Source organism: Oryctolagus cuniculus, chromosome X (assembly GCF_964237555.1).
Source record: "Oryctolagus cuniculus chromosome X, mOryCun1.1, whole genome shotgun sequence".
NCBI classification, from domain to species: Eukaryota; Metazoa; Chordata; class Mammalia; order Lagomorpha; family Leporidae; genus Oryctolagus; species Oryctolagus cuniculus.
The window spans coordinates 50,895,067-50,919,756 of NC_091453.1; the positions used below are offsets into that span (position 1 = coordinate 50,895,067).

The 24,690-nt window shown below is 50.9% G+C and overlaps 3 protein-coding genes and 1 long non-coding RNA gene across 5 annotated transcripts; 1 reads left to right on the top strand and 3 right to left on the bottom strand.

Annotated features, from left to right (window-relative positions):
* Nucleotides 1-876: 876 nt before the first annotated feature.
* LOC108178735 (uncharacterized) lies at nt 877-8,944 on the bottom strand. Its single transcript, XR_007912049.2, has 5 exons — nt 8,872-8,944; nt 7,265-7,652; nt 6,467-6,570; nt 3,268-3,393; nt 877-1,068 (listed from the first exon to the last, which is right to left on the bottom strand). It is a non-coding gene; the product is annotated as an uncharacterized lncRNA (long non-coding RNA).
* A 57-nt stretch (nt 8,945-9,001) lies between these two features.
* On the top strand, nt 9,002-16,438 carry FOXO4 (forkhead box O4). The gene is made up of 3 exons (XM_002720084.5): nt 9,002-10,172; nt 13,567-14,617; nt 14,959-16,438. Exons 1-3 carry the CDS (start codon nt 9,720-9,722, stop codon nt 14,964-14,966), a joined length of 1,512 nt encoding a protein of 503 aa, XP_002720130.3. The 5' UTR covers nt 9,002-9,719; the 3' UTR covers nt 14,967-16,438.
* Nucleotides 15,492-19,321, bottom strand: CXHXorf65 (chromosome X CXorf65 homolog). Its single transcript, XM_008272759.4, has 6 exons — nt 19,131-19,321; nt 18,917-19,003; nt 18,601-18,735; nt 17,912-17,980; nt 17,173-17,324; nt 15,492-17,030 (listed from the first exon to the last, which is right to left on the bottom strand). The coding sequence occupies exons 1-6, from the start codon at nt 19,153-19,155 to the stop codon at nt 16,932-16,934; spliced, it is 567 nt and encodes a 188-aa protein (XP_008270981.1). The 5' UTR covers nt 19,156-19,321; the 3' UTR covers nt 15,492-16,931.
* A 337-nt stretch (nt 19,322-19,658) lies between these two features.
* Nucleotides 19,659-24,059, bottom strand: IL2RG (interleukin 2 receptor subunit gamma). 2 transcript variants are annotated; one of them, XM_070067144.1, is made up of 8 exons: nt 23,885-24,059; nt 23,496-23,649; nt 23,106-23,290; nt 22,770-22,909; nt 22,154-22,316; nt 20,842-20,938; nt 20,502-20,571; nt 19,659-20,147 (listed from the first exon to the last, which is right to left on the bottom strand). In XM_070067144.1, the coding sequence occupies exons 1-8, from the start codon at nt 24,051-24,053 to the stop codon at nt 19,962-19,964; spliced, it is 1,164 nt and encodes a 387-aa protein (XP_069923245.1). In that variant the 5' UTR covers nt 24,054-24,059; the 3' UTR covers nt 19,659-19,961. The 2 variants fall into 2 exon arrangements, with proteins under 2 accessions (XP_069923245.1, XP_069923244.1); XM_070067143.1 differs by having other exon boundaries at nt 23,864-24,029.
* Nucleotides 24,060-24,690: the final 631 nt, after the last annotated feature.

A 24,690-nucleotide genomic window follows, 5' to 3' on the forward strand; every position in this document is an offset into this window, starting at 1 on the left:
TAGGCCTGGCTGAAGTCAGGAGCCAGAAACTCCATCTGGGTCTCCCACGTGGGTGCCAGGGGTCCGAGCACTTGAGTTATCATCTGCTGCCTTCCAGAAACAGTAACAGGAAGCTGGATCAGAAGCATGGAATATCTGGGACACAAACTAGCACTCCAATGTGAGAGGCAAGCATGCCAAACAGTGGGACTCTCTGTACCACAGTGCCCACCCCTGAATGTAGCCACTTCTGCAGACACACACACAGAGACAAGCAAACATGAAACAATTGCTATGGTTTGCATATATTCCCTAAAGTGCTTGCATCGGAAACTTAACTCCCAGTGCAACAGTGTTAAGAGGTGGCACCTTTAAGAACTTGAGTAAGTCAAGAGAGCAGAACAGACTAATGTTGTTGCCAGGAGAGTGGCTTAGTTACTACAGGAGTGAAGTCCTTATAAAGGATGAGTTTGGCTCCCTTCCCTCTACACCTCCCCCAAACTCTGGCCATGTGAGGCCCTCTGCCACGTTTTGATGCAGCAAGAAGGCCCTGGCCAGATGTTGGCCCTCAGTCTTGGCCTTCCCAGCCTCCAGAACCATAAATCAAATGAACTTCTCCTGTTGTTTATAAATTATGCAGACTGTGGTATTCTGTTATAGCAGCAGAAAATGGACTAAGACTATAATACTCCTATATAAGAGCATTTTTTAAAAGGCCTGGAAGAATACTTATCAAACTCATGACAGTGGTTACTTCAGTGAAGGGGCAAAGGTCTGTAGGTTAAGAGTCCAAAGGGACATATGGCTTTTTCTGAAATATTCTGAATTTTTAAAGGAAAACATATACACGTATTACTTGTATAATTATAATGACTAAAATAAGACACACTTTTTTATTTCTTTTATTTGAAGGTGGAAGACAGAGAGAGAGAGAGAGAATCTCCCACCCACTTGAGCCATTATCTGCTGCTTCCAGGTGCACATCAGCAGGAAACTGGAATCAAAAGTGGAGCCTGGACTTGAACCTGGGCACTTCAATATGGATGCAGGTGTTCCAAGCAGCATCTTCACTCCTGCAACAAGTACCAGCTGTGGATACAAATTTATATATGCAATATGAACATAAACATGTAAAATATGGTGGTAAAAACACTAAGGGAAGTCCACAAAACCCTAGTGATAACTGTGTTAAAATGGTAAGATTGTTGGTAATTCTTTTCTTCTTTTTTTTCTATTTCTAAACCGTTTCCTGTTTTGTGGGTATAAAATAAAAATTTTTAAATAAAAAGTAATTCAGGTTGTATGCTGCTGCCAGATTACATATGTTATGTTTAGTCCTTTTTTATTTTCATTTTTATTTAAAGGTCATAGAGAGAGCGACAGAGAGACAGATGGAAAGAAATCTTCCATCCACTGGTTCACTCCCTAAATGCCTGCAACAGCCAGGGTTGCACCAGGCTGAGGCCAGGAGCCCAGAACTTCATCTGGCTCTCCCACACTGGGGGCAGAGACCCAAGTACTTGAGCCATCACCTGCTTCCTCTGAGGGTGCACATTAGCAGAAAGCCAGATCAGAAGTGGAGTAAGTAGCTGAGACTCAAAACAAGCACTCTGATGTGCAATGCAGATGTCCTAAGCTGTAATGTAACCCCTGTGCCAAGCGCTCACCCCCCAGATGTAGTTCTTAAGAAGCAATTGGCTCCGGCACAGAATTAGTTATAGAAATATCAGCTTGACATCATTTATGTAAAATTCTAATCATCCTTGGTGACAGTCTCCAAAATTCAGTTGATCAATATAAAACCCCATTCCGCAGCTGATTCATTACTGGTAGTCACCCCGAGACCCTACAATTCCTAAAAACTAGAGATTCCATTGGAGTATTTTGAGGCTTTCTTTCTCACACACAGGCCACCACCTGACTTGTTAAGGGCTTTGTAAATTGTTCATATCAAAAAAGCCCTCCAGGGACAGGCCACCTGCAATGCCGGTTAAAGTCCCTGCTGTTGTACTTCTGATCCAGCTCCCTGCTAATGCAGCTGGGAAAGCAGCAGAAGATGGTCCTTGGGCCCCTGCACCCGCATGGGAGACCCAGATGAAGCTCCTGGCTCCTGGCTTCAGCCTGGTCCAGCCCCGGCCATGCAGCCATTTGGGGAGTGAACTAACTCTTTCCATCTCTGTCTCTGTCTCTGTCTCTGTCTCTGTCTCTGTCTCTCTCCCCGTGTGTGTGTGTGTGTGTGTGCACACGCGCGTGCGTGTATACATCCCTCTCTCTGTAAATCTGCCTTTGAAATAAATAAATAATCTTCTTTTAAAAAACTCCTCCTCTGTGGTGTGGAACTCAGATCCAAAAGCTACTTCCTAAGAAAAATCTGACTTCACCTGCACCTGACCTCCATGGGGATAGGAGGCAAACCTCGGTGCAGGCCACAACACTGATCAGGCTTCTCAACTTTCAAGCTAGAATGGTAACTCTGTCACCCAACCACCTGTTCATCTGGCTTCCAAAACATATGGATCCTGCCTCAGTCAACAACAGAGCATACCAATACCTCTGGCCTTCATCAAGGCCAGAATAAATGTAGTTGGCCTGACTGTGGGAAGAGATATTTATGGAATATATTGTAAGGGACATTCTATCCATCCCCTCCTTTAGGTGGCATTTTAAGTTGTGTCCTCAGATCAAGTTAGAGCACCAGAAGGGTGCATGCCTAAACCATCTGAGCTCAGATCCTGCAGAAGTACTTTAATGCTACACCCTTGGCTTTTAGCCAGAGTAGTTACAAGCAAGTAATACGCAAATCTCTTCTGTGTGCATTCTGAAGCTGTTGGCGAGGACATTGTCCCTTATATTAATCCCACATGAGAAATTGCTTGTAGAATTTTGTGCCAGCAGTGGACCATTGTGTAGCTGTTAAAAATTATAATTATAGAAGACCAAATATGAAAACATGTTTGTGATACATTCACCAAAAAAAAAAAAAAAAAAAACCACAGAACACAAAATGGTAGATAGACTCCAGCTGCAATCACGTGGAATTCCATGTATCTGTGGACAAGGATTGAAAGCCGATAGGCAAAGATGAAAGTTGCATGAGGGCCGTGGGATTCTTTTTCTGTTTTTCAAAAAATTTTGTTTGCTACAGTCCTGTCCTTTCAATTGAGGGAAAAGAAGAATTTCACAGCAGGAAGATCTCTCCCTATCTCTCCTGAGGAATTGCTATGCTTCTCTCTCTCTGATAACAAGGATTGTGTAATTTACTGCATTTCCTCCTTTCCCCTGACTTACCCAAAAGGGTGAATTTAATGCTTGGTCTTCATACATTAGCTCCCCCTTCCTTTCCATGCCTCTGATTTTCTCTTTCTATAATCTGATGACGTTTGTACTCTTCTTTCTGTAAGATGTTTCAAATCCCTGGTAGAAAAAAAGTTATTCACAGTCATAGTAAATTGGAAAAAAAAAAATATATATATATATATATATATAAGAAAGTGAAGTGGGGGGAAGGATCACCGCTGTGAATGTTTTTTGATGCTGATGTTTTAAACAAAATGATGAGGATGTAGGATACAAAGTATTGCATCCTGCGCTTTTCCTGTAACTTTAAAATGAGCATGTTTTTGTGTATTGGAAACCCTGCAGCTGTATCTCTGGTAACTATGATGCTGGTAGGACTGTCAGGTGTTGAAAGGTCCACAGCAAGGGTGACCGTGGAAGCTTGAAGGCCCCTTAGAACCGGAGGGATGAGGCACGGGGGGTGTTACTCACGGGTGGGCTGCGGCCTAGGCGGGGGCAGGTGGAAATTTGTGCGGGTGTACAGTGCAAGCTCAGAGCAGCCCACGGCCATAAGGGAGAGCAATGCGGGGTCTTACACTCAGATTGGCGATCACAGGAAAAGAGATTTTTAGAACTAGCAGAGGCCGGCACCACGGCTCACTAGGCTAATCCTCCGCCTTGCGGCGCCGGCACACCAGGTTCTAGTCCCAGTCGGGGCGCCGGATTCTGTCCCGGTTGCCCCTCTTCCAGGCCAGCTCTCTGCTGTGGCCCCGGGAAGGCAGTGGAGGATGGCCCAAGTCCTTGGGCCCTGCACCCCATGGGAGACCAGGAGAAGTACCTGGCTCCTGCCATCAGATCAGCGCAGTGCGCCGGCCACAGTGGCCATTGGAGGGTGAACCAACGGCAAAAGGAAGACCTTTCTCTCTGTCTCTCTCTCTCACTGTCCACTCTGCCTGTCAAAAAAAAAAAAAAAAAAAAAGAACTAGCAGAGATTTTAGCGCTCATCTCTTCTCGTTTTACAAATGAGGAAACCAGAGTCAGAGGAGGACAGTTGCTTTGGTGTACATGGAGGCTATGGAGTCAGCATGCCTGAATTTGCACCTCTGCTCCCCAAGTTAGTAACCACAGGCCTTCAGCAGTTCCCTCTACCCTAAGTCTCATTTTCTCTGGGAAATGAAAATAGAAAGTCATTTTGTTTATATGCTCATTGTGTCGATTAAATCAGATAATTCACGTAAAGCACTTAGCCTGTTGCCTAACACATAATAAAATCCAATAAATGTGACTTATTAATATTAGTGTCATTAGTATCATCATTCAACCAGTTGTGTTGAACCTGCTTTTTGGATCCAAAACGTACTATAAGTTGCCTCAAACTTAGTTGTGGTGCCGACTCAACAAATCTATTCGGAGCTAAAATCTGAGTAGTTCAGTCTAGCGTGTACTTTATGTGAAAGCAGCCACCCAGCCTGGTGTCTGGAAATGTTTATTAACTGAAGAGGTTTTTTTTTTTTTTTCAAACAATGATAGGGTTGGGAGGGTGGCTTCTAAGACGAGAACTACAAATCTTTCATAGAAAAGACTCAGGGGAGAGGCCAAGCAAAAAAATGTATGCTCCATGCCGATCTGTGAAGATCAGGGACAAGCAAAGGTTGTGCTTGCTGACAGTCCTTGCATTTTCTCACTGCGATGTCTGTTAATCCCTCCATCTTTCCCTGTGTTGCTGGCCAAGAATCCCATGGAAACTCTCGGCGAGGGTTGTGGATTTTTTTTTTTTTTTTCAGAGCTGGGCAGGGTAGGAAAGAAGTGGGGAACTGTCTATCTCAATTCAAACGAATAGAGCTGGTTTGGCAGCAGGCTTGGGGGAGGGGGTGGCACCCAGGTAGAAGAGTGGGTGACGGCAGTGAAAGAGGCAAGAGAGACAAACTCCTATGACCTTCAAGAGAAAAAAAAAAAACAAGTGGGGAGTGGGGAGTCATTTGAGAACATAAACTCTGGGTTTTCAGCTGGCAAAGCCCACGCCCTTCACATTCTGCTGTATCTCTTGTATTTCCAAGGCCACCCTGCTAACTCTCTCTTGACTAATGTATATGCTAACACTCCCATGGCAATAAGGTGAATAGCCCTGAACTCTCCAGTTGCATGCTTTCAAGTTATGGGGTTTTTACCAGCCCCCAACCCTTTAACTCACCTTCCTAAATTATCTGGTCCTGTGACATATGATCGCTCTTATCTGAGCAGGATTTCAAGGTAACAGAAAAGGCTCAACAAACATCTCTTGTTTCTTTGTAAAACAGATGTTTATGAGTGACTTCAGCATACTTGTGGAAAATGAGAAGAAAAATGCCAGTGCAAAAAAAAAAAAAAATAGTTGGGGCCGGCGCCGCAGCTCACTAGGCTAATCCTCTGCCTTGCGGCGCCGGCACACCGGGTTCTAGTCCTGGTCAGGGCGCCGCATTCTTTCCTGGTTGCCCCTCTTCCAGGCCAGCTCTCTGCTGTGGCCAGGGAGTGCAGTGGAGGATGGCCCAAGTGCTTGGGCCCTGCACCCCATGGGAGACCAGGAGAAGCACCTGGCTCCTGTCATCGGATCAGCGCGGTGTGCCGGCCGCAGCACGCTGGCTGCGGCGGCCATTGGAGGGTGAACCAACGGCAAAGGAAGACCTTTCTCTCTCTCTCTCTAACTGTCCACTCTGCCTGACAAAAAAAAAATAGTTGGGAAACCATGCCTAGAGCACTAGAGCATTCTTCAAAAAGCTCATGAAAACACATATTATGGAGAAAAAAAACTATACATGGATTTCAACATGTTTTTGCACCAAAATAAATTTCAAATTCCATTTTTTCTACCAATGTTTTGAGCACCCTCATATCATCTGATTGGGGAGACTATACTCTCATGAAATGAAAAACCAGGTAACCAACCACAAGCACAAAATTAAATACAAAACAGTTCGTAGGGGTTCAGGAGATGCAAAGTAGATAAGTGATCTGTCAGGTTGGGCTGGTTGGGGAAAGTTTACAAGAGCATGTACGTTTTGAGCTTTCAATTAGAAATGTAAGGAGGTGATGGACATGAGTTGGTGGAGAGGTGGACCTTTCCAAACAAAATCACAAAGGGAGACAATGTAAGATATAACTCAACCCAGGACAGGTGCCTGCCCCACCCTGCCATTTCAATATCTCAGCAATTCTGCATGATCTGCCACCACACCTGTTTCAGTTAGAAGACAGCTCCTTGTGACATAGGGCCCACCAAGCTCTCTCCTCTGCTGAACTCACCACTCAGGCGGCACTTCTAAGGTACTCCAGGCTGGGCTGCAGGAGGAAGGCAAATATGCAGGAAATGTCTACGGCCATTGTGAGCAATTATGTCCTGTCCCTCCTAGCCAGACCTCAGGTAGGACTATATGACCTCCTGTATCTACCTAACTGACAGGTGGAAGGAAGATACATGTTGGAGTACAACAGATAGCCCTCCTCACAGGAGGAAGGCCCAGCAAATATAAGAAGCAACACCCCAAATGTTAGAAACATTAGAGTTCCTGCCCTCTGGAGCTTGCTGACTGCTAGAAAAATCAGAACGTGGCCAGGCAGAAAAATCCACGCGATACATTTATTCAAAAATTGTTAAATGTCAGAGCTGGCGCTGTGGCGTAGTGGGTAAAGCCGTCGCCTGTGATGCCAGCATCCCATATGGGCACCTGTTCGAGACCCAGCTGCTCCACTTCTGATCCAGCTTTCTGCTATGGCCTGGGAAAGCAGTAGAAGATGGTCCAAGTCCTTGGGCCTCTGCACCCGCCTGAGAGACTTGGAAGAAGCTCCTGGCTCCTGGCTTTGGATCGGTGCAGCTCTGGCCGTTGCAGCCAACTGGGGAATGAACCATTGGATGAAAGACCTCTCTCTCTGCCTCTCCTCTCTCTCTCTCTAACTCTGACTTTTCAAATAAATAAATAAATCTTTAAAAAAATTGTTAAATGTCAATATCATTTGATTCCTGGCCCTTACTTACTGATTTATTTATTTGGAGGCAGGTGAGACAAGTCTCTATTGCTTTGGGGCGAGGAGGCTCAGGAGCTCTTGGTGGGGCAGGTGCGTTTCCTCTCCTCCATCTCCAGCTTCTGGCTGTGCAGGATGGCACTGGCTCTGCAGATGGCAGCCATGCCCAGGTCAGGGCCGTACTTGGGAATCATGTGCAGCATGTTGCTGGCGGTGGCCTGTGCGTTATTGATGGCGGTCCTCGGGGTACGAGGTGGCTGGCTTTCGCTGACCCGATCTCTGCTTCCTGACACCCCTGTCGTTGGCAGCCCACTCCAGGTCCACGGTCTTGCAGCGGATAAGCCCGTCGTTAGCGGAAGGCGTAAAATGGTTTGAGCTATATAACAGAAACCACAGAGTACCTGGGGGTGCAGAAAAGGACGAACTAATTGCACATGAGGGGGACAGGCAAGCCTGAATAGAAGTTTTCCAAAGTAAGAAATTTCAGAGGGATGACTTCTCAGGATGCAAAGGGACATGTATTGAAGGGCATGGTATTTCCAGGAAGCAAGGGAAAATTCGGGCTGGTTGGAACTCAGTGTGCTTAGTGAAAAGACGAGGTAGAAAGGACGTGGAAAGCCTGGCTAGGAAGTTTGGACTTTATTGCATAGGCGTTGGAAAATATCAGAGTAAGTTTTAAGCAGGGAAGTTGTATGAATCACCTGTAAGTGATAGATCCCAGTTCCCCTGCCTCCTTGGGCAAGTCACTTATTCTCTGAACATTGTTACTGTCTTCATCTACAAAATGGAGATAATAGTGGTACCTACATCACAGGGTTGATTTGAGGAGTAAATGAGCTAACATTGGAAAAGCCATTAGCACTGTGACTGGTACCTAATAAGCGCTCCATAAATTTTAGCTGTAATTACCAGGCGTGTTTCTTAGAAAGGCAACCTTGTTGGCAGCATGGAACATAAACTGTAGCGGGGAGAAAGATTGATGGAAGGAGGTCTCATTAAGATGATGCCACAATTTAAATCCAGTTATAAATGAGGTCTTGAACTGGGATTCGGATGTAGGAAATTAAGAACATGAAAAACTAATGGGTAAATCTAGCTTGGAGACTGGGTAGACCAGGGCAACCATTAACCAAATTGGGCAATAAAAGGGGAGCCAGAGGATAAGGGGTGGGGGGTGCAGGCACAGATAATGAATTCATTTGCGACCTGTTGAATGAGAAGTGAAGCCGCCGAGGATGGGAACCTGGAGAATATTATTTAAAGGCAGACCAGAGGAGCTCGGGGAGGAAATTCGTGAGAGAGACTTCACCGTCATGGGGGGGGGGGGGGGGGCAGGGACTGGAGGGGGACACCGCCGTCAAGCGACATTCGTTTGTTACAAAAGCCCCCTACCAGCTCCGCAACGTGAGCCTATTTCCTAGTCCGTTTCTTGCTTCTCGATTTTCTGCTCGTAGAGACGGCATTTTTTTTTTCCTCTTGCCGTCTCCTAACTGAAGGAAGGAAAGGTCTAGCATCTCTCAACACGGTCACTAGGCGACCCCGAATCACAAGGGAGAGGGCGAAAAGACGGGGGAGAGAAGGAAAACGATTTTTAAGCATAGAGAAAGAGTCCGCGACGACCTCTAATAACTGAAGTTCCACCTCCCCATATCCTGCCACGCCGCTCTCCTGCCGCCCGTATCGGGCTCCTGGCCGCGGGGCAGGACGGGAGATGTAGTCCTCAGGCCGACCAGGCAGGGTGGCAAGACAGAAGAACTCGGTTTCCCAACTGGCTCGTCAGGCGCGTGCGCAGATGGCTGCCCCAGCGAGTGGTAAACAGAGACGTCAGGCGGGGGCTGCTGCTTGGAGCAAAACAAAAGGGAAACCCGGGGGGCGGGGGGTGGGGGGGTTTGATAGGGAGAGCGGTGCGGGAATCAGAGGGGCTGGGGCCACGAGGACCTGGACCCTACTAAGAGTGGCGAGGCGGGGAAGAGGCGGGGGGAGGGGGAGCCAGGGGAGGGGCAAGTGACGCGGGGGAGCGGGGCGTGGGGGAGGGCAGTGATCCGGGTGGAGGAAATTTGGGAGGAGTGTCCGGGGGGCAGCAACTTAAAAGGGGGAGGGAACTGCGGCTAAGGAGACGTTCGGTGATGGGACCGCAATGTATGAGGGGATACCGTGCCTCAGGTTTAAAAGAGCAGGAAGCTGAGTGAGAGGCTAGAGAAAAAGTGCCTTCGCTAGGCGGAGGTTACAGGTGGTGTCTCGGAAAGAGCTCCGAGGCTGTAGGCTGTAGTCGGGAAGAAGATCGGAGAACTGTGTGGAAGGGGCAGCTAGGGGACGAGGGTCCAGGGGCGAGGGGGAACTTCGCGACTTTCTGAGGACTGGTAGGAATGTGCCTCCTGGCCCTCAGTGCTTCCCCCCTGGGGGGAGGCATCGTGAGGGACTGTGGCAGGCTCCAGTGAACGCTGAGCCGCGGAGGTCCAACTCCACGTATGGATCCAGGGAATGAGAATTCAGCCACAGAGGCTGCCGCGATCATAGACCTCGATCCCGACTTCGAACCCCAGAGCCGTCCCCGCTCCTGCACCTGGCCCCTTCCCCGACCAGAGCTCACTACTGAGCCTCGCGAGCCGTCCGTGGTGGAGCCTAGTCTGGGAGAGAAGGTACACACGGAGGGGCATTCAGAGCCCATCCTGTTGCCCTCTAGGCTCCCAGAGCCGGCAGGGGGCCCCCAGCCCGGGATCCTGGGGGCTGTAACAGGTCCTCGGAAGGGAGGCTCCCGCCGGAATGCCTGGGGAAATCAGTCATATGCAGAACTCATCAGCCAGGCCATTGAAAGCGCCCCGGAGAAGCGACTGACACTCGCCCAGATCTATGAGTGGATGGTCCGCACGGTGCCCTACTTCAAGGACAAGGGTGACAGCAACAGCTCAGCTGGATGGAAGGTAACTATGACCCCTTTACCTCCGTCCCACCACCATCTAACCCTGGGCCCGCCTCGCCTCCTTACTTCTGTCCTGGGGCCCCCTTTTCCCACCCGCCCCCCTGCCGCCCCTTTGGGAAGCTGGGAGATACACCTTCTCAAGCTCCAGTTAGACAAACATTTACTTAGTACATAGTATATGCCACACTCAGAGCTTGATGCTGGAGGATCCCAGATGAATAAGACACTGTCCCGGCCCTGGAGAAAAATCGAATTCTCTGCCTGCTGCTCAACACTCCCAGCACTTTGGCTTGGGCCGCCCCAAACGCTTATTCCCACAGAGAAGTCTTTATCCTATGTACAGCAGGAACTGTGTGGATTCCCCACACGAACTTCGCCTCCCCACCCCACCCCCCCACACCTCCCACCCCGACACCTTTTCTCCCGTTCCTGTGGGATTGCTTGGATTTTCTGCTTGCTTCCCAGTACCTCAGTGCAGAGGTACTGTTGTTCTACCCAAGACGACGGAGAAAGGTAGCAAAGGATCACAAGAGTGATATTCGTGGGGAAGGGGAGCTGATTGTATGCACTAAGAGGAAAGCGGGCTATGAGCCGTGTTCAGTCTCAGTCTACCTGATAATGCCAAGCAACTCTGCCTTGTAAGTGGCTACCCAGGCTTGGGGGGATGGGGGAGTCTTCCTTTACTTTGGAAGAATATTAGTCATGAGAAGGAGGTAGGGCTCCAACTTCGGGCCATGAAAAACTCATGCTGAGAAGTAGGGGGTTCTAATCACAAAACGGGGGGGGGGGTGCTTCAACTCCCTCTGGATGTCTTACACCTCCGCGGGTGGTGTGGTCAGCATAGGAGAAGAGGAGAAGGTTGCAGTGAGCACAGGGTCTTTCCCTAGCTTTAGGAGATTGAGGAATCAGATCTGCGGTATTGCTCGGGGCTGGGCAGAACAGAAGGGACAGCTGACTGAGACCCTTGGCACTATTTCTGGGTAGACTGCCATGCCACAGTCTCAGCTCCTAAAGAGCTCCCCTCCTTGGACCCAGCCTACACAGCTGTCTTTCTGTTCCCTTTGGTTCATTTTTCCAGGCTAGAAGAAATAACCACGAGTTGTTAGTTATGTTGTGGGAGTATCGTCCCTCATAATTTACACTATATTGGGCTTTATTGCTTACAAAGTAGTTTTAAGGGTTTTTTTATTTTATTTTATTTTATTTTATTAGTCTTTGCAGCAATTCTGAGATTCCACGTTTTATAGAGTAGGAAACCTAGGTGCAGAAAGGTTAGGCTGCTTGCCTAGTATCAGCAGAGTGAGGACCTGAACTCGGGTCTAACTGTAGATTGGATCTTCCCAGAACGGCATGGCTTGTACACATTAGAATGATGGCAGAACCAAAGCAGGCTGAGCGTGGAGCTTCCAAGGCTCTGCACGCCCCTGGGAGGAGGAAACCTCCAGCCTGAGCTGCCTTTCCTGGTGAGTGTCCAAGGTTGCTCCCACCCCGCCAGGGGGCGGCACTCATTTAGAGCAAGAAAGCTTGAGTTTGGTGGCTTGGGGAGCAATTAGCAGTCACACCCCCACCTTCTACCAACATGTAAGAGTTATAGGTTTCTAGGGAACTGACCTCTGCAATTAAGAGGCTGTACTGCTTGCTGGTTCCAAGGCCCAGGGAAGAGAGAATGAACAAATGGGCCGCGTGAGTACTAAGTGGTGGGGAAAGGAATGGGCACTCTCAGCAGCCCTGGAGTTAGAAAATGAAAAGGGAGGGAAATCATGTGCCAGAAGTCACTGTGGTCCTGTTACTAGGACAAATGTGACTCTTGGAAAAAACTCCAAAGCATCAGTGCGGCCGGTGTAGTGGGAGCGATTACGGCAGAGTCCCCGGAGACAGGTCTTTTGGCTAAAGAGCCCTGGATGGAGAAGTTGCTCAAACATGGCTCCCCAGGCAAAGGGCCTCCTTATCTTAGAGCAGCAGTCAGAAAAATGCTTTCTAACTGTCCGGAGCCTCAGCCCCCTAGTTTCTCCCAGCCCTTCTTGTCCCCCTCCTGAGTTTCTGAACCAAAGAGGTTCCAAATGGCCCTAAGGGTAGAGAGATTATGCACAAATTCCTGAGAAGTGGGGGAAAGGAGCTAGGAGAGAGGTAAGAAAGAAAGGGGGGGGGGTGCTCAGGAAGGGAGGGAAAACAGAGCTTCCAATACAGAGCCACAAGGAGAGCGCCTCACCAGTCTTTTGAGTCCTAGTGCCAGGGCCACCCACCATTCCGGCAAGCACTATCGATTCCGGATTGAGGATGTATTGACTGTGTGCTGTAAGCTGGGCGGTCGGAGGGGGCATTCTCCGGCTGCGGGACTGGAGGACTAGAACGCTGCCCTTGGTGCTCATACTTGGTAAGACGAATTGACATGAGACCCTACACCACACAGTGTCGATTGGGCAAAAAATTTTTAAAAATGTGTGGAACAGATGAAAACTACCAGACAAGAAATTTTGCATGCCCAAGTGAAAGTAACCACTTTATAAGAGGTGAAAACTTAAGCTTACTTTAAAAAAATTTTTAATTGGCTTTATTTTCAATTCTAAAATTGGAAAACACTTCATCAAATCGAATAAATGTTCCTATGGGCTCAGTAGATGTTAAACTTGATCTTGACAAAGTAGAATTTCCAAAGGGGGCAGCCCTCCTAGGAAAAGGAGGGATAGGGGAACTGCACCTCGTGGATGAGGTACAGTGAGAGGCCGGAGCTGAATGTAGTTTGAGGATGTGTGTTGCCAGGATTCAGAGGGAAAAAAAAGGCATTTTCAAGTCCTATGGAGAGCTGACCCACCCAAATGCCCCGTGGGGAATTGAGCCTGCACAGGGCCCAGGGCTCTAGCCTCTCGGCCTATTTGAAGAACTGGCACAGCACAGAAGCAGCCCACCCCAGGCTGGTGCTAACACCATTGTCTTGTCGACTCCACCTGAGCCTGCACTCAAGGAAACAGGTGGAATGTGCTTTCCCGCCTGAACCTAGTTGTGGCAGGGCTGGGAGTACCTCTCCGCACACCGACCAGCCCTCCCCCCACCCCCCCGCCCGCTCCGTTCCCCCAGGCCTGGGAGCTTTGCCTGGGGGGTGCAGTGCCCTCCGGTAGGTTGTTACCAGGTCTTCCCAGCTTCCATGCAGAGCAGCCTGGAGCAAAGGCTGAGCCACGCTTGTCTTCCAGTGGGTACCAGGTACTCCCGTGTTCTCCTCCCCCTTACCCCTCCCTCTGCCAGTCCCCCGACCCCAGCTTTGACTTTCTCTGAGGCTCCAGGGCCACGTCCCCTGCTGTGTGTGTGTGTGTCTCTGCGTCCCTTTAGACTAGACCGCTGGCTGCTGACCTCCCTACACCCACCTCATGCCCCCTTCCTGCCGCCTCTGCTTCTTCCAGAACTCGATCCGCCACAACCTGTCCCTGCATAGCAAGTTCATCAAGGTTCACAATGAGGCCACTGGCAAGAGCTCTTGGTGGATGCTGAACCCCGAGGGAGGCAAGAGCGGCAAGGCACCCCGCCGCAGGGCAGCCTCCATGGATAGCAACAGCAAGCTGCTCCGAGGCCGCAGCAAGGCCCCCAAGAAGAAACCAGCTGTGCTGCCAGCTCCACCAGAAGGCGCCACTCCCACCAGCCCTATCAACCACTTCGCCAAGTGGTCGGGCAGTCCTTGCTCTCGAAACCGGGAAGAAGCCGATGTGTGGACCGCCTTCCGTCCACGAAGCAGTTCAAACGCGAGCACAGTGAGCACCCGGCTGTCCCCCATGAGGCCCGAGTCAGAGGTGCTGCCGGAGGAGGAGATGCCAGCCTCGGTGAGCAGCTATGGAGGAGGTGTCCCACCCACTCTGAATGAAGATCTAGAGCTGTTAGATGGGCTCAATCTCACATCTTCCCATTCCCTGCTGGCCCGGAGTAGTCTCTCTGGCTTCTCCCTGCAGCACCCTGGGGTGACGGGCCCCTTACACACCTACAACACCACCCTCTTTGGCCCAGCAGAGGGGCCCCTGGCGGCAGGAGAGGGGTGCTTCTCAAGCTCCCAGTCTCTGGAGGCCCTGCTCACTTCTGATACGCCACCACCCCCTGCTGATGTCCTCATGACCCAGGTAGATCCCATTCTGTCCCAGGCGCCAACACTTCTGTTGCTGGGGGGGATGCCTTCCTCCAGTAAGCTGGCCACGGGAGTCAACCTGTGTCCTAAGCCCCTGGAGGCCCCAGGCCCCAGCAGTCTGGTTCCCAGCCTTTCTATGCTAGCACCCCCTCCAGTCATGGGAGGTGCTGCGGCTCTGGGGACCCCTGTGCTCACACCTCCTACTGAAGCTGCAAGCCAAGACAGAATGCCTCAGGATCTCGATCTGGATATGTATATGGAAAACCTGGAGTGTGACATGGATAACATCATCAGTGACCTCATGGATGGAGGCGAGGGACTGGACTTCAACTTCGAGCCAGGTACAGCACCCCTTGATTGCAATCGCATTTCATGACCTAAGTCTGTCTGCTCCTAGGTGGCCCAGTTAGCCCCATGATCTGAACAAGGAGGTGGTTTAGCACAAGGGGTGGCTGAAGCTCCTGGGGATCAGAGGGAAGATGTCATAATATTAGATGGCAGAGTTTCCAGATGAGTCCTTGAGACCCCCTTGGCAGTGCCTGCCCCTCCAGTGTAGTGCCGAAGAGGTTGTGGGGGGGGGGGGGCAGGCGGCATCTCTGCTGTCGTTGGTGTGAGTGGGGGTGGTGAAAAGTGGTCATGTCCCAGCTGAGCCTCTTACCTTGTCCATTTCTTCTTCCTGCAGATCCCTGAGTCGTGGCTAGAAGCCTTGTCCCCTGCTTCAGCGGTGGAGCCAGGCGTGTCCATATACACTCTTTTCCCTTGGAGCCCTCCCCAGGAATTTGGGCCCCTGCCTTAGAGTAGGGGTGAGGTCTGGGGATGGACACACACACACACACACATATACACATACACAAAGTTGAGGAAGTTACAAAGCTGCCCCTTAGGGGGACTATAGCGGGAGGGAGTTGGGAGGGGAAAAGGGAGAGGGTTTATTCTCACTGTGCCATTTTGGGGGGTAAGGCCCTTTTCTCAGGAGCCAGCCTCTGCTTCCCCCATTCCCACCCCTTAGGCTTGGTAGCAGGGGTGGGCTGTGCTGTTGGAAATGTGAAGTCACCAGTGGCCTTACCCCTGCCTTTGGGAGCAGGATTTTTTTGTAGAGAGTCTTATCTGAGCTGGGCCAGGCTAGGTTGAGCCTGGGATTTTTATGCAGTGGCCCCTTAGGCCCGTGGTGTGGTGTGGGGTGGGGGGTGGGGGTGGGGGTATAGGGGACCTGGAAGGGCCAAGGTCTGAGCCCTGGAGTGGCTCACCAGGCCAAATCACCCTTGGAAGGCTGCAGATAACAGAAAGGCTTTTTATAAACTTTTAAAGAAATATAAACACAAATATAGAAGATTTTTAACAGCGGCAAGGTGCTAGTGATGGGGAGAAGGCTTTTTTTTCTTTCTGAGGGCTTTGTCACAGTGACATGATGCAAACACTACAGACAGTACTGGGGGAGACCTGGAAGGAGGGGAGGGGTGGGGTGCTTCCCTATTAGAAAAAGGTCTATGCACAGATAGGCTGGGGTTTCCCTAAAGAAAAGGCTAAGCCAGGTCCCCTCTTTCTGTCAGCTTGTGCCGGGGAGTGTGTAGTAATGGGGTGCAGCCACACTCTTGACGATGACCCAGTGTGGGTTAGTGCTGGGGTTAGGGAGAATGCATTGAAGGACTGGAATTTGTTTGGGGCCTGGGAGGAGGTAGGAGTGGGGGAGAAGAGAAGAGGAGGATTTAGGGTGGTGAAGTGAGGTACAGAGACCTCCCTGTTCAAGGCCCCTGACAGCTGTCCCTGCCCTTCTTCCCCTTGCCTGACTACAGGGGTTATGTGGAAGTGTGTGTGGTGGCAGGCCAGGGGGGGAGGGGAGGAGCCAGGAAGGGGGAGCTGGGGAGTTTGGCTGAGGGTCTGAGAAATGAGCGCGGGATTGGGAGGGGGGGTTGGGGAAGTGTGGATCAGGTTTACTAGCACCTGCCAGGGAGGCCATCTGGGGCTCCTTCTCCACCCCAGCCCCCAAAGCAGCCCCTCCCCACAGCGCCCTTTGCATTGTCCCCTCCCCCACTCCTGCTGTGGGTTCCCATCATTTCCTGTGTCAGCGCCTGGCCTACCCAGATTGTATCATGTGCTAGATTGGAGTGGGGAAGTGTGTCAAATCAATAAATGAATAAATTCAATAAATGCCTATAACCAGCTCTGGTTTCTGCTGCCTTGCTGCTCCCCTCGGGTAAGGGGGAGGGAGGGGAAAGGTGGGTGGGCAGGAGGGACTGCCCAGAGGCAGAGAGGTAGGGGGTGGGGGAATTTTGGCCTGTGGAGGGGGTGGGGTGGGGGCGTGCGGGGAGTAAGCAGGGGAGGGACACCCAACCCCAGCAGGAGTATATGCACTGTGCCCTAGGCCTCCCAAGGGGAGCCAGTCTGGTTTGAGAAGACCCCACCCCCACCCCGTCCCTCAAAGGCTCATTGTACTAGACTTCCCTGGGTCTCCTCACCCCCACCCATGCGGCTGCCCCAGCCCTCTCCTACTGCTCCCTCCCACCCTCAGCGCCTCCATGGTGCCCAGGACCCAGACTCAAGCCTTAGTGCAGATCCCAGGAGAAGGAGCCTGTTTAAAAAATGGAACCAGCTCCCATTAAGAGTGCAACCATTTCATACCCAGTACTGCTGCTTTCACTTCATTACTGTACTGAGTTAACGATGCTTGTCCTTCTTGTAAAAGTCTGCTCGAGTCTTATAGAGTGGACTCCTGCGGGTGGGCCCCTCTTCATCTGATCGTCCTGCCGCTTTGGACTAGGAAGGGAAAGGAAGTAGATAATTAAGAGGCCCCTGCCAAAGTTTCTACAAACTACAGCCCGAGAGAGGACAGAAGGGCTTGGGCACAGGAGTTAGAGTGGAAAGAGACATCCATCCCAGAAGGCCGGGGTGAACCAACCCTTTGTTGGCTGAGAGCTGAGGTGCTGGACTTGGTAGCTTTTCCCGGTAGGTTCACAACGGACTCAATGGGGACGACCTTCTTGGCCTCTTGAGTCCTAAGGATCTTCAGGCGGCTCCTCTCCAGCAGATCACATTGTGTGCGCAGAGCATCTGGGAACCAGGAAAAGGCCCCTGCACCTCCGAGTACCACAGACTTTACCTGTCCTGACACACATCTTGCAGCTGAGCAGCTGCAGTAAGCAGGCCTCAGATGGGAATGAGGGCATGGTGACAGAGGGTTAAGCCACCACCTGCAATGCCAGCATTCCATATGAGAGCTGCTTCGCATCTCCATTGCTCTGATCCAGCTCCCTGCTAATGTACCTGGGAAGGCAGCAGAAGATGGCCCAAGTTACCTGGGGCCCTGCCACCTACATGGGAGACCCAGATGGAGTTCCACGCTCCAGGCTTCAGCCTGGCCCAGCTCCAGCTGTTTCAGCCATTTGGGATATGACCCAGCAGATGAAAGACCTCTCCCTGTTTGTTACTCTGCCTTTCAAATAAATAAATGTGTTTCTGAAAAGAGAAACACCAAGAAGATAGCCTAGAAATGAGGGGAGGGGCATGACACATATATACTCTACCTGGTTGGAGCTAAATATCCCTCCCAAAGTGGGATCCAGACCCTGGCTCCCATTTCCTGGGCTCCAAAGAGCCTACTCACTCTATGCTATCCCCTTCCCCATCATGCTCCTTACCAAGTAGCTCTGGCTCCGGATTCTTGAGGAGAGGTACAAAAGCCTTGTAGGAATTCTCAAGTCGAGTCCCTGTGAACACAACAGTGTGCTATCCATCCGCAGGCCCTGCCACCCCATCACACCCTTCTGACGCCACAGATTTCAGAACCCCAACACTAAGCACTGCCCTGAACTTGTGAACCTTATTTGTACCCCTTAGGTATAGACCTAAGTGTGATTTACGTACCCTGGGATGAGACAGGGGCCCTGGCATGTAGGAACATTAACTTATCATCATAGTGGCAGTACCCTTTCTTACACTGACCAGAGATGACCCACTTGGATCTGGTGAGGAGGTCCTATTTTAAGGACAAGATTCATCCATTTTGCGCAGGTTCAAGTCCTGGCTGTTCCACTTCTGATCCAGCTCCCTGCTAATGGACCTGGGAAAGCAGTGGAGGATGGCCCAAGTGCTTGGGCCCCTGCACCCACGTGGGGGACCCAGGAGAAGCTCCTGGGTCCTGGCTTCAGATCAGCTCTGCTCTGGCCATTGCAGCCATTTGGAGAGTGAACCAGAGGATGGGACACCTCATTCTCTGTTTCTCCCTCTCTCTGTCTATAATTATGCCTCTCAAATAAATAAATAAATCTTAAAAAAAAAGATTCATCCATCTTGAGAACTTTGCTGAGACACGCATCCCAATCTCTACCTGGTGTGCCACGGTCCACCCTGCACACATAGTAGGTGTTTCGAGCTGTAAGGAACTTGCTGGCATATTCCCCAGGGGTCTTCAACAGGAAAAACAACTTCATTGTCCCCGACTCATCACACAAATCGATGGTGTCTGGAGAGAGGCCACAGGGTAATTGGGGTAGCTAAGGAAAGAGTGGGTGCCCAAAGGGCCAGTGATCCTATCCACAGTGGGTTGGGGAAAGCTATGGAGATCCGAGAAAGCTCCCTTCTCATTAGGAGAAGCATTAAGGGGGGCTACCTTTGCCCCTCGACCCTTCCCCCAAACTCCTCACCTCTTTTGTACAAGCCTAATTTTCTCCGAGCATAATGCAGCAACAGGAGGACAGAGCAATTGGTATTGGCCAGAAAATGCTGATCATCTGAGGAGAGATGGGGGCGGGGAATGTGGACCCTCCTCTAATTACACCAACGCTGAGATCGCCATTGCCATCCCACCTCCCCCCCCCAACCCCATAAAGAGATTCCAGCCCTTAGGCTACCCTTCACCTCCATATTTGATGAAAATGAACATGTTCTTGAGATTGTCTCAATCTTCAATTGCATGAGTCATGCAGCAACAGGCTGGTTTGGAGAATGTTCTAGTGGTCTGGGGGTCCAGGGGAGTACATCAGGTTGGGGGGTGGGGGTAGTAGATGGGTCTCTTAGGTTGAGGAGGCCTAAACTGGGCAGACAGGAGGTATGTGCATAGCCCATCCCTAGGGGTGGGGTCAGAGGCTACAGTTGAGGGATTATGATGTCAGAAGTGGCTCATGGGGCAGAAAGCAGAGTAAGGCTAGGGACAGAATAAACTGGGTGAGGTCTGTACAAGATTTCTTGGGAGTGGGAACAGTGTGGTCAATGTATTCTAGGTTGGGTCCTGGAATGAGTACAGGACACCTGGCGAAAAGTTAAGTTTTCGAAACAGCACTTTCACAGTGTGATGGCTACACCTTTTTTCCTACCCTCAGCACCATGCCTCCCCTCCTCATTATACCCCATGTTTCCCCTGCTCCCCGTGTCCCCCCATAACAGACATTTGTAACGGTTATCAACAGAAACTTTATTTCACATCGGTTCAGGAACAACTGTAGGGCACGTAGAAAGAGGGAAGGGTGAAAAAAGTCCCACCAAAAGGAAGGGCCACGGCGCTGGGGGAGATAAGCACATGCAGGGAGAAGGGGCGATTCTCCAGTAGAGGAGGCTAAATGAAGGGGCAGTTAACATGAGGCACAAAATTCAAAATTAGCCACAGGTGGGCAAGGTGAGCATGGGACCCAAATTGTTTGGATAGTATCACTCGGGGCTACAGGACTCTGGGGTTCTGTCAGGGAATAGGGCTTAGGTTTCAGGCTTCAGGGTGTAACATGGAGGGGCCCAGTAGGGGCTATGCTGGCTGCAGGGGGAGCCCCCAGGCCCCTCTCCTAGGGCTCCTCCTTTTGGGGGGATCTCACTGACGTGGCAGAGCCGTTCACTGTAGTCTGGCTGCAGACTCTCGGCCAGTCCCTTAGATACACCACTCCAAGCCTAAACACAGATATCTCCAGGTCAGAGGCGAATTACAGGCAGGAAGTAAAAGACGCAGGCTCTACGCCAAGGGAGGTCTCAAGATGTCTGCAGCCACTATGATCACAGAGTGGACACAGGGACACACAGACTCCTGGGCCCCCAATACCACTGTTGCCATCTGTCCCACCCAATCTCTAATCTGTCCTGTGTAGCGTCTCTCTGTCTTGTCTAGCCCATCCCCCATTTGGTTGGCCACATACTGACAGTTGGGACAGGCTCCTCTCCTCCCCCCGCCGCCCCCGCTCGCCCTCCACCTACTCTGCCTTGCTGTTGGCAGTTGAGACTGCAGTATACATATGACAGCGTTCTCACCGAAAAGTTCCCGTGGTATTCAGTAACCAGATCCTCTAGATTCTTCAGGGTAGGAATCTGGGGCATCGTCCTGAGGCAGGGGAAAGAGGGAACAGGGGTACACAGGTTAAAGCTTTTATTATTATTATTATTTTATTACCCCTCTCTCTAAGGTGTCACAGAAACAACAAAGCGATTTTCTGTGTTCTCTGTGCCTGTGACTTCCTTCCACCGCCAAGCCCGCTTGGGTGATCCCATATTCCTCACTGTCTCACCTTCTACTCCCAGAGACCCTGCTAGAACCCTCCTCCATAGTCCCAGACACCTCCAACTTCATGCTCAGGGCTTCCCGAAATCTCACCGTTCCAGCCAGCAATACACACAGATGAGGCCAACAATCAATCCCATGGAGACGATGGGGATAAGCACAGCTTCCAAAACAAACGGTGAAGGATTCTCTAGAGAAAAAAAAGAAGGGAAACAGATCTTATGTTTGTGGTGCCCCTACTATGCGCCAGTAATCACAGAGCCCCAACTTGGTGACAGGCACTGTGCTAAACACGTGTCCTATGCTTTTTTTTAAATGTTATTTATTTATTTGAGAGGTAGAGTTACAGATAGAGAGGTAGAGACAGAGAGAAAGGTCTTCCATCTTCTGGTTCACTCCCCAAATGGCTGCAATGGCTGAAGCCGAGCTGACCCGAAGACGGGACCCAGGCGCTTCCTCTGGGTCTCCCATGTGGGTGCAGGGGCCCAAGCACTTGAGCCATCTTCCACTGCTTTCCCAGGCACATTAGCAAGGAGCAGGATCAGAAGCGGAGCAGCTGGGATTCGAACTGGCACCCACATAGGATGCCAGCGCCACAGGTGGAAGTTTAGCCAGTCCCATTCCCTATACCTTTAAAAAATGTTTCTTTTCATCTACTTGAAAGGCAGAATGACAGACAAAGGGAGGGAGGGAGGAAGGGAGGGAGCAAGGGAAAGAGAGAGAGAATCTTCCATCCACTGGCTCACTTCCCAAATGGTCACGACAGCCAAATTGGGTCCAGGCTAAAGCCAGGAGACAGGAACTCCATGTGGGTCTCCCATGTGGGTAGCAGAGACCCAAATACTTAACACATCACCAGCTGCCTCCCAGGGTACATTATGGGAATCTAGATCAGATGCAGAGCACCTAGGACTCAAACTGGCCCTCCAATATGGGATGCGGGCATCCCAAGTGGCAGCTTAACCAGTGGCACCGCAATACCCACCCCACATTCCCTATATTTAATCCCCACACTGGCTCCTGAGAAGGTGGAACAATTATTATGCCCACGTTACAGATGAGCAAGCAGGATCAAAAAGGTTAGTGATGTGCCCAAGGCTAAAGAGGTAGTATGGTCTTTCTGGTTCCAAAGCCACCTTCCCCCAACAAGCCCTCTGGGAATGCTGATGGGAAGTTCCCTCCTACCTTGCCCTTCAGTACCCCTTAAGCCCCCTTCTCAATCCACTCCCCTACTCTGAAAATACATGGATCCAACCCTACACAGAAAAATCTTGCTTCCTGGGGGTGGGGGCAGGGAGGTTGAAGAGTGAGAGGAGAAGGGGCGCCAAGTTTAGGGGCTTAGGGATAAGGAGGCAGAGCCGGAAGTGTGTTACTAGGTTGGGGTCCTGCACTAGGCCCATTTTACCCTTTGAAGTTTTGCTCCCCCAGTGGATCGGGTGGCTCCATTCACTCCAATGCTGAGCACTCCCACACAAAGGGTTAAAACGGCTCCGGACTCGGAACGTGTAGAGTTTCTGCCCATCCACGCTAGGAAGGGAGAAGCTTTGTCTGTGATGCACGGGCTGTTCCTTGGGAAGAAAGAGGGTGCGGGAAGGGTGAGTGTCTACTAAAGCAGAATAGTAGAACAGTGTTATCTTCTGGTTCTTCCCAGCTCTGGTTTTGCCCCTTTCCAAAGAAACCCAGTTCTGGATCTTCCCTCCTCTCTTGACTTCCCAAGCCACAGGGACCCTGTCACTGTCATGAATCTAATGCCTCCCCCCCCACCTCCCCCAGATCTCCTTAATTAAGGCTTCGTTTTGTTCGCTTGTGTCTCTGGCATCAGGAAGGAGAAGGGTAGTGAAATCTAAATGAAAACTCACTGGAGATGAGAGCCAAAGAACTCAGAAGAGGGTGGGGGTGGGGCGCAGACAAACTGGGAGGCAGAGAAGGCAGCTTGGGGTTAGGTCCGCCTATCCTGCTGACTGAATCTGTTACCCGTTGTGTTTCGCCTTAGCTGCTATTTGAGGTCCTCCATCACTTACAGTCCAGCTGCGATCCCAGTTACTCCGGTACTGCACCAGGTGCTCCAAACAATGGTTCAAGTATCTGTTTGTCCAGCTCAGTTCCAGCTGAGATTCACTCAGGTTGAGAAGTGTTAGATTCTCTGGAGCCCAGGGGATCACTGGGGGTATGGGTATGTGTGGTCATTCCCCTGGCCTAAGCAAGTCAGGATCTTGAAAGCAATACCCCTTCTCCCTTCCCCATCCTGGCCCCCTACCTCCTTCTTTCTGCCCGTGTCTCCACTCCACAGCCTCCAGTGTTCCCCCCCCACACACACACACACCACTGGGCTCTTGATCCCCTTTTGTCCACATTACCCAGATTCTGCAGTTTAAGCTTCCTCGTGGTCTGCCTCCTGGGCTCCCGCGGGTCCTGGAGCTGGACAACAAATGTTTGGTAGAGAGAGATCTTCTCTTTCGGCAACCAACAGCCTGAAGTGATCTCTTCGGAGAATATATAGTAGCCACACTCTTGGAATTTGTAATTGTCGGAGTTCTCATACCTAGAGAAGGAAGGGTTGGAAGGAAGAAGGACAATGGGACAAATGCGGGTATCCACAGCACAGCCCCATCTTCTCTGAACTGACTTACGACCTAACCCATGGAGACAGTGGGGTGCCTGGCTGCCCACTTTCTTGGTCCCTACGCAGGCTCTCTCATCCAGCCCACCTCCTCCTCCCCTATGTTACCCTCCTTCCCTTCTCCTACCGATAGTGCAGAGTCAGGTTGGTAGGCTGGGACTCAGAGCTGCTGTTCCAAGTGCAATTCATGTACTCGACATTGTACACAAAACACTGAACCTCTGGGAGGGGCAGGGTGGAAACACTGAGGGACCCAGGGGACAGAGAGGTCAGGAAGGAATCTAGGGTTGGGGGGGACATAAAGTAGGACAGAGAGAGGAGAAATGGTGATCAGAAGAAGTAGGATGAGGCAGGGAACACTTCCCCTCGTCCACCCCATTCCACTCCAGTTCTGCCCACATTGTTATAACGGCCACTGGCAGGGTCCAGATTTCTATGGGGCACCTTCCTCCAGCTTCCCTTCTCACCAACCCCCTCCAGTCCCAGATTTCCCACCAGTTGTGTCTTCATTCTCACTGGGTGTGAGGATCCTCTGGTTCAGCCCCACCCCCAGCAGAGGCAGCTGCAGGAACAAAAGGGATCTGAGTGGCAATGGCGGCTTCAACATGGCGCTTCCTCTTCGCTTTCTCTTCGTCCCCTGGGTGCAGTCTGTGTCAGAAACCTGAGCCCCTCCCCACCAACACATTTCCTTTTCTCATAGCTTCCGGTGGAAAGAACCTTGAAATCAGCGCTTTACAGAGGGTGTGGTAAAGACTGTGACATAGGCTGAAACCTCTGGGAGGTGAGGTATTGCTGTAAGGGTGTAGTAAATAGAGATCAAGGCTAGGGATACCATAGTGTCACAGACTCAAGAATCCTCAGACCACCTAGATCCTGGGAAGGATCTGCTCACCACCACCACCATTCCCACCCACTTTCTCCTCTAAGCCGTAACATTATATAGTGGAGGGGTCTAAGCTCTTCTTCCCCCTCCCCATGCTATGCTCTGCTCTGCTCCTTGCTCGGCTCAGTCACTCCTAACTCTCTGTCAAAGGTCTACTGTCTTGGGAGGATGGAAAATATTGTCTTGGCCCCAGTGGGCTGGCCTTCCTCTGACCTAATCTAAATCAGAACACCCATCCTTAGCTGCTGCCTGAGCTGAGTCCCTGCTGAGACAGACCAGTGAGGAGGTCAGACTTAGAAGAAGATTCTAGGAATGGAGAAACAACCGCATTAGCTTCAAACTCCCCGCTTTCCCCGAAATCTGCTTCTCTTCCTGTCTTCCCTATCTCAGTTAATAGTATCATCACCCTCTCAGTCACCCAGACTCAAAACCTCAGAAT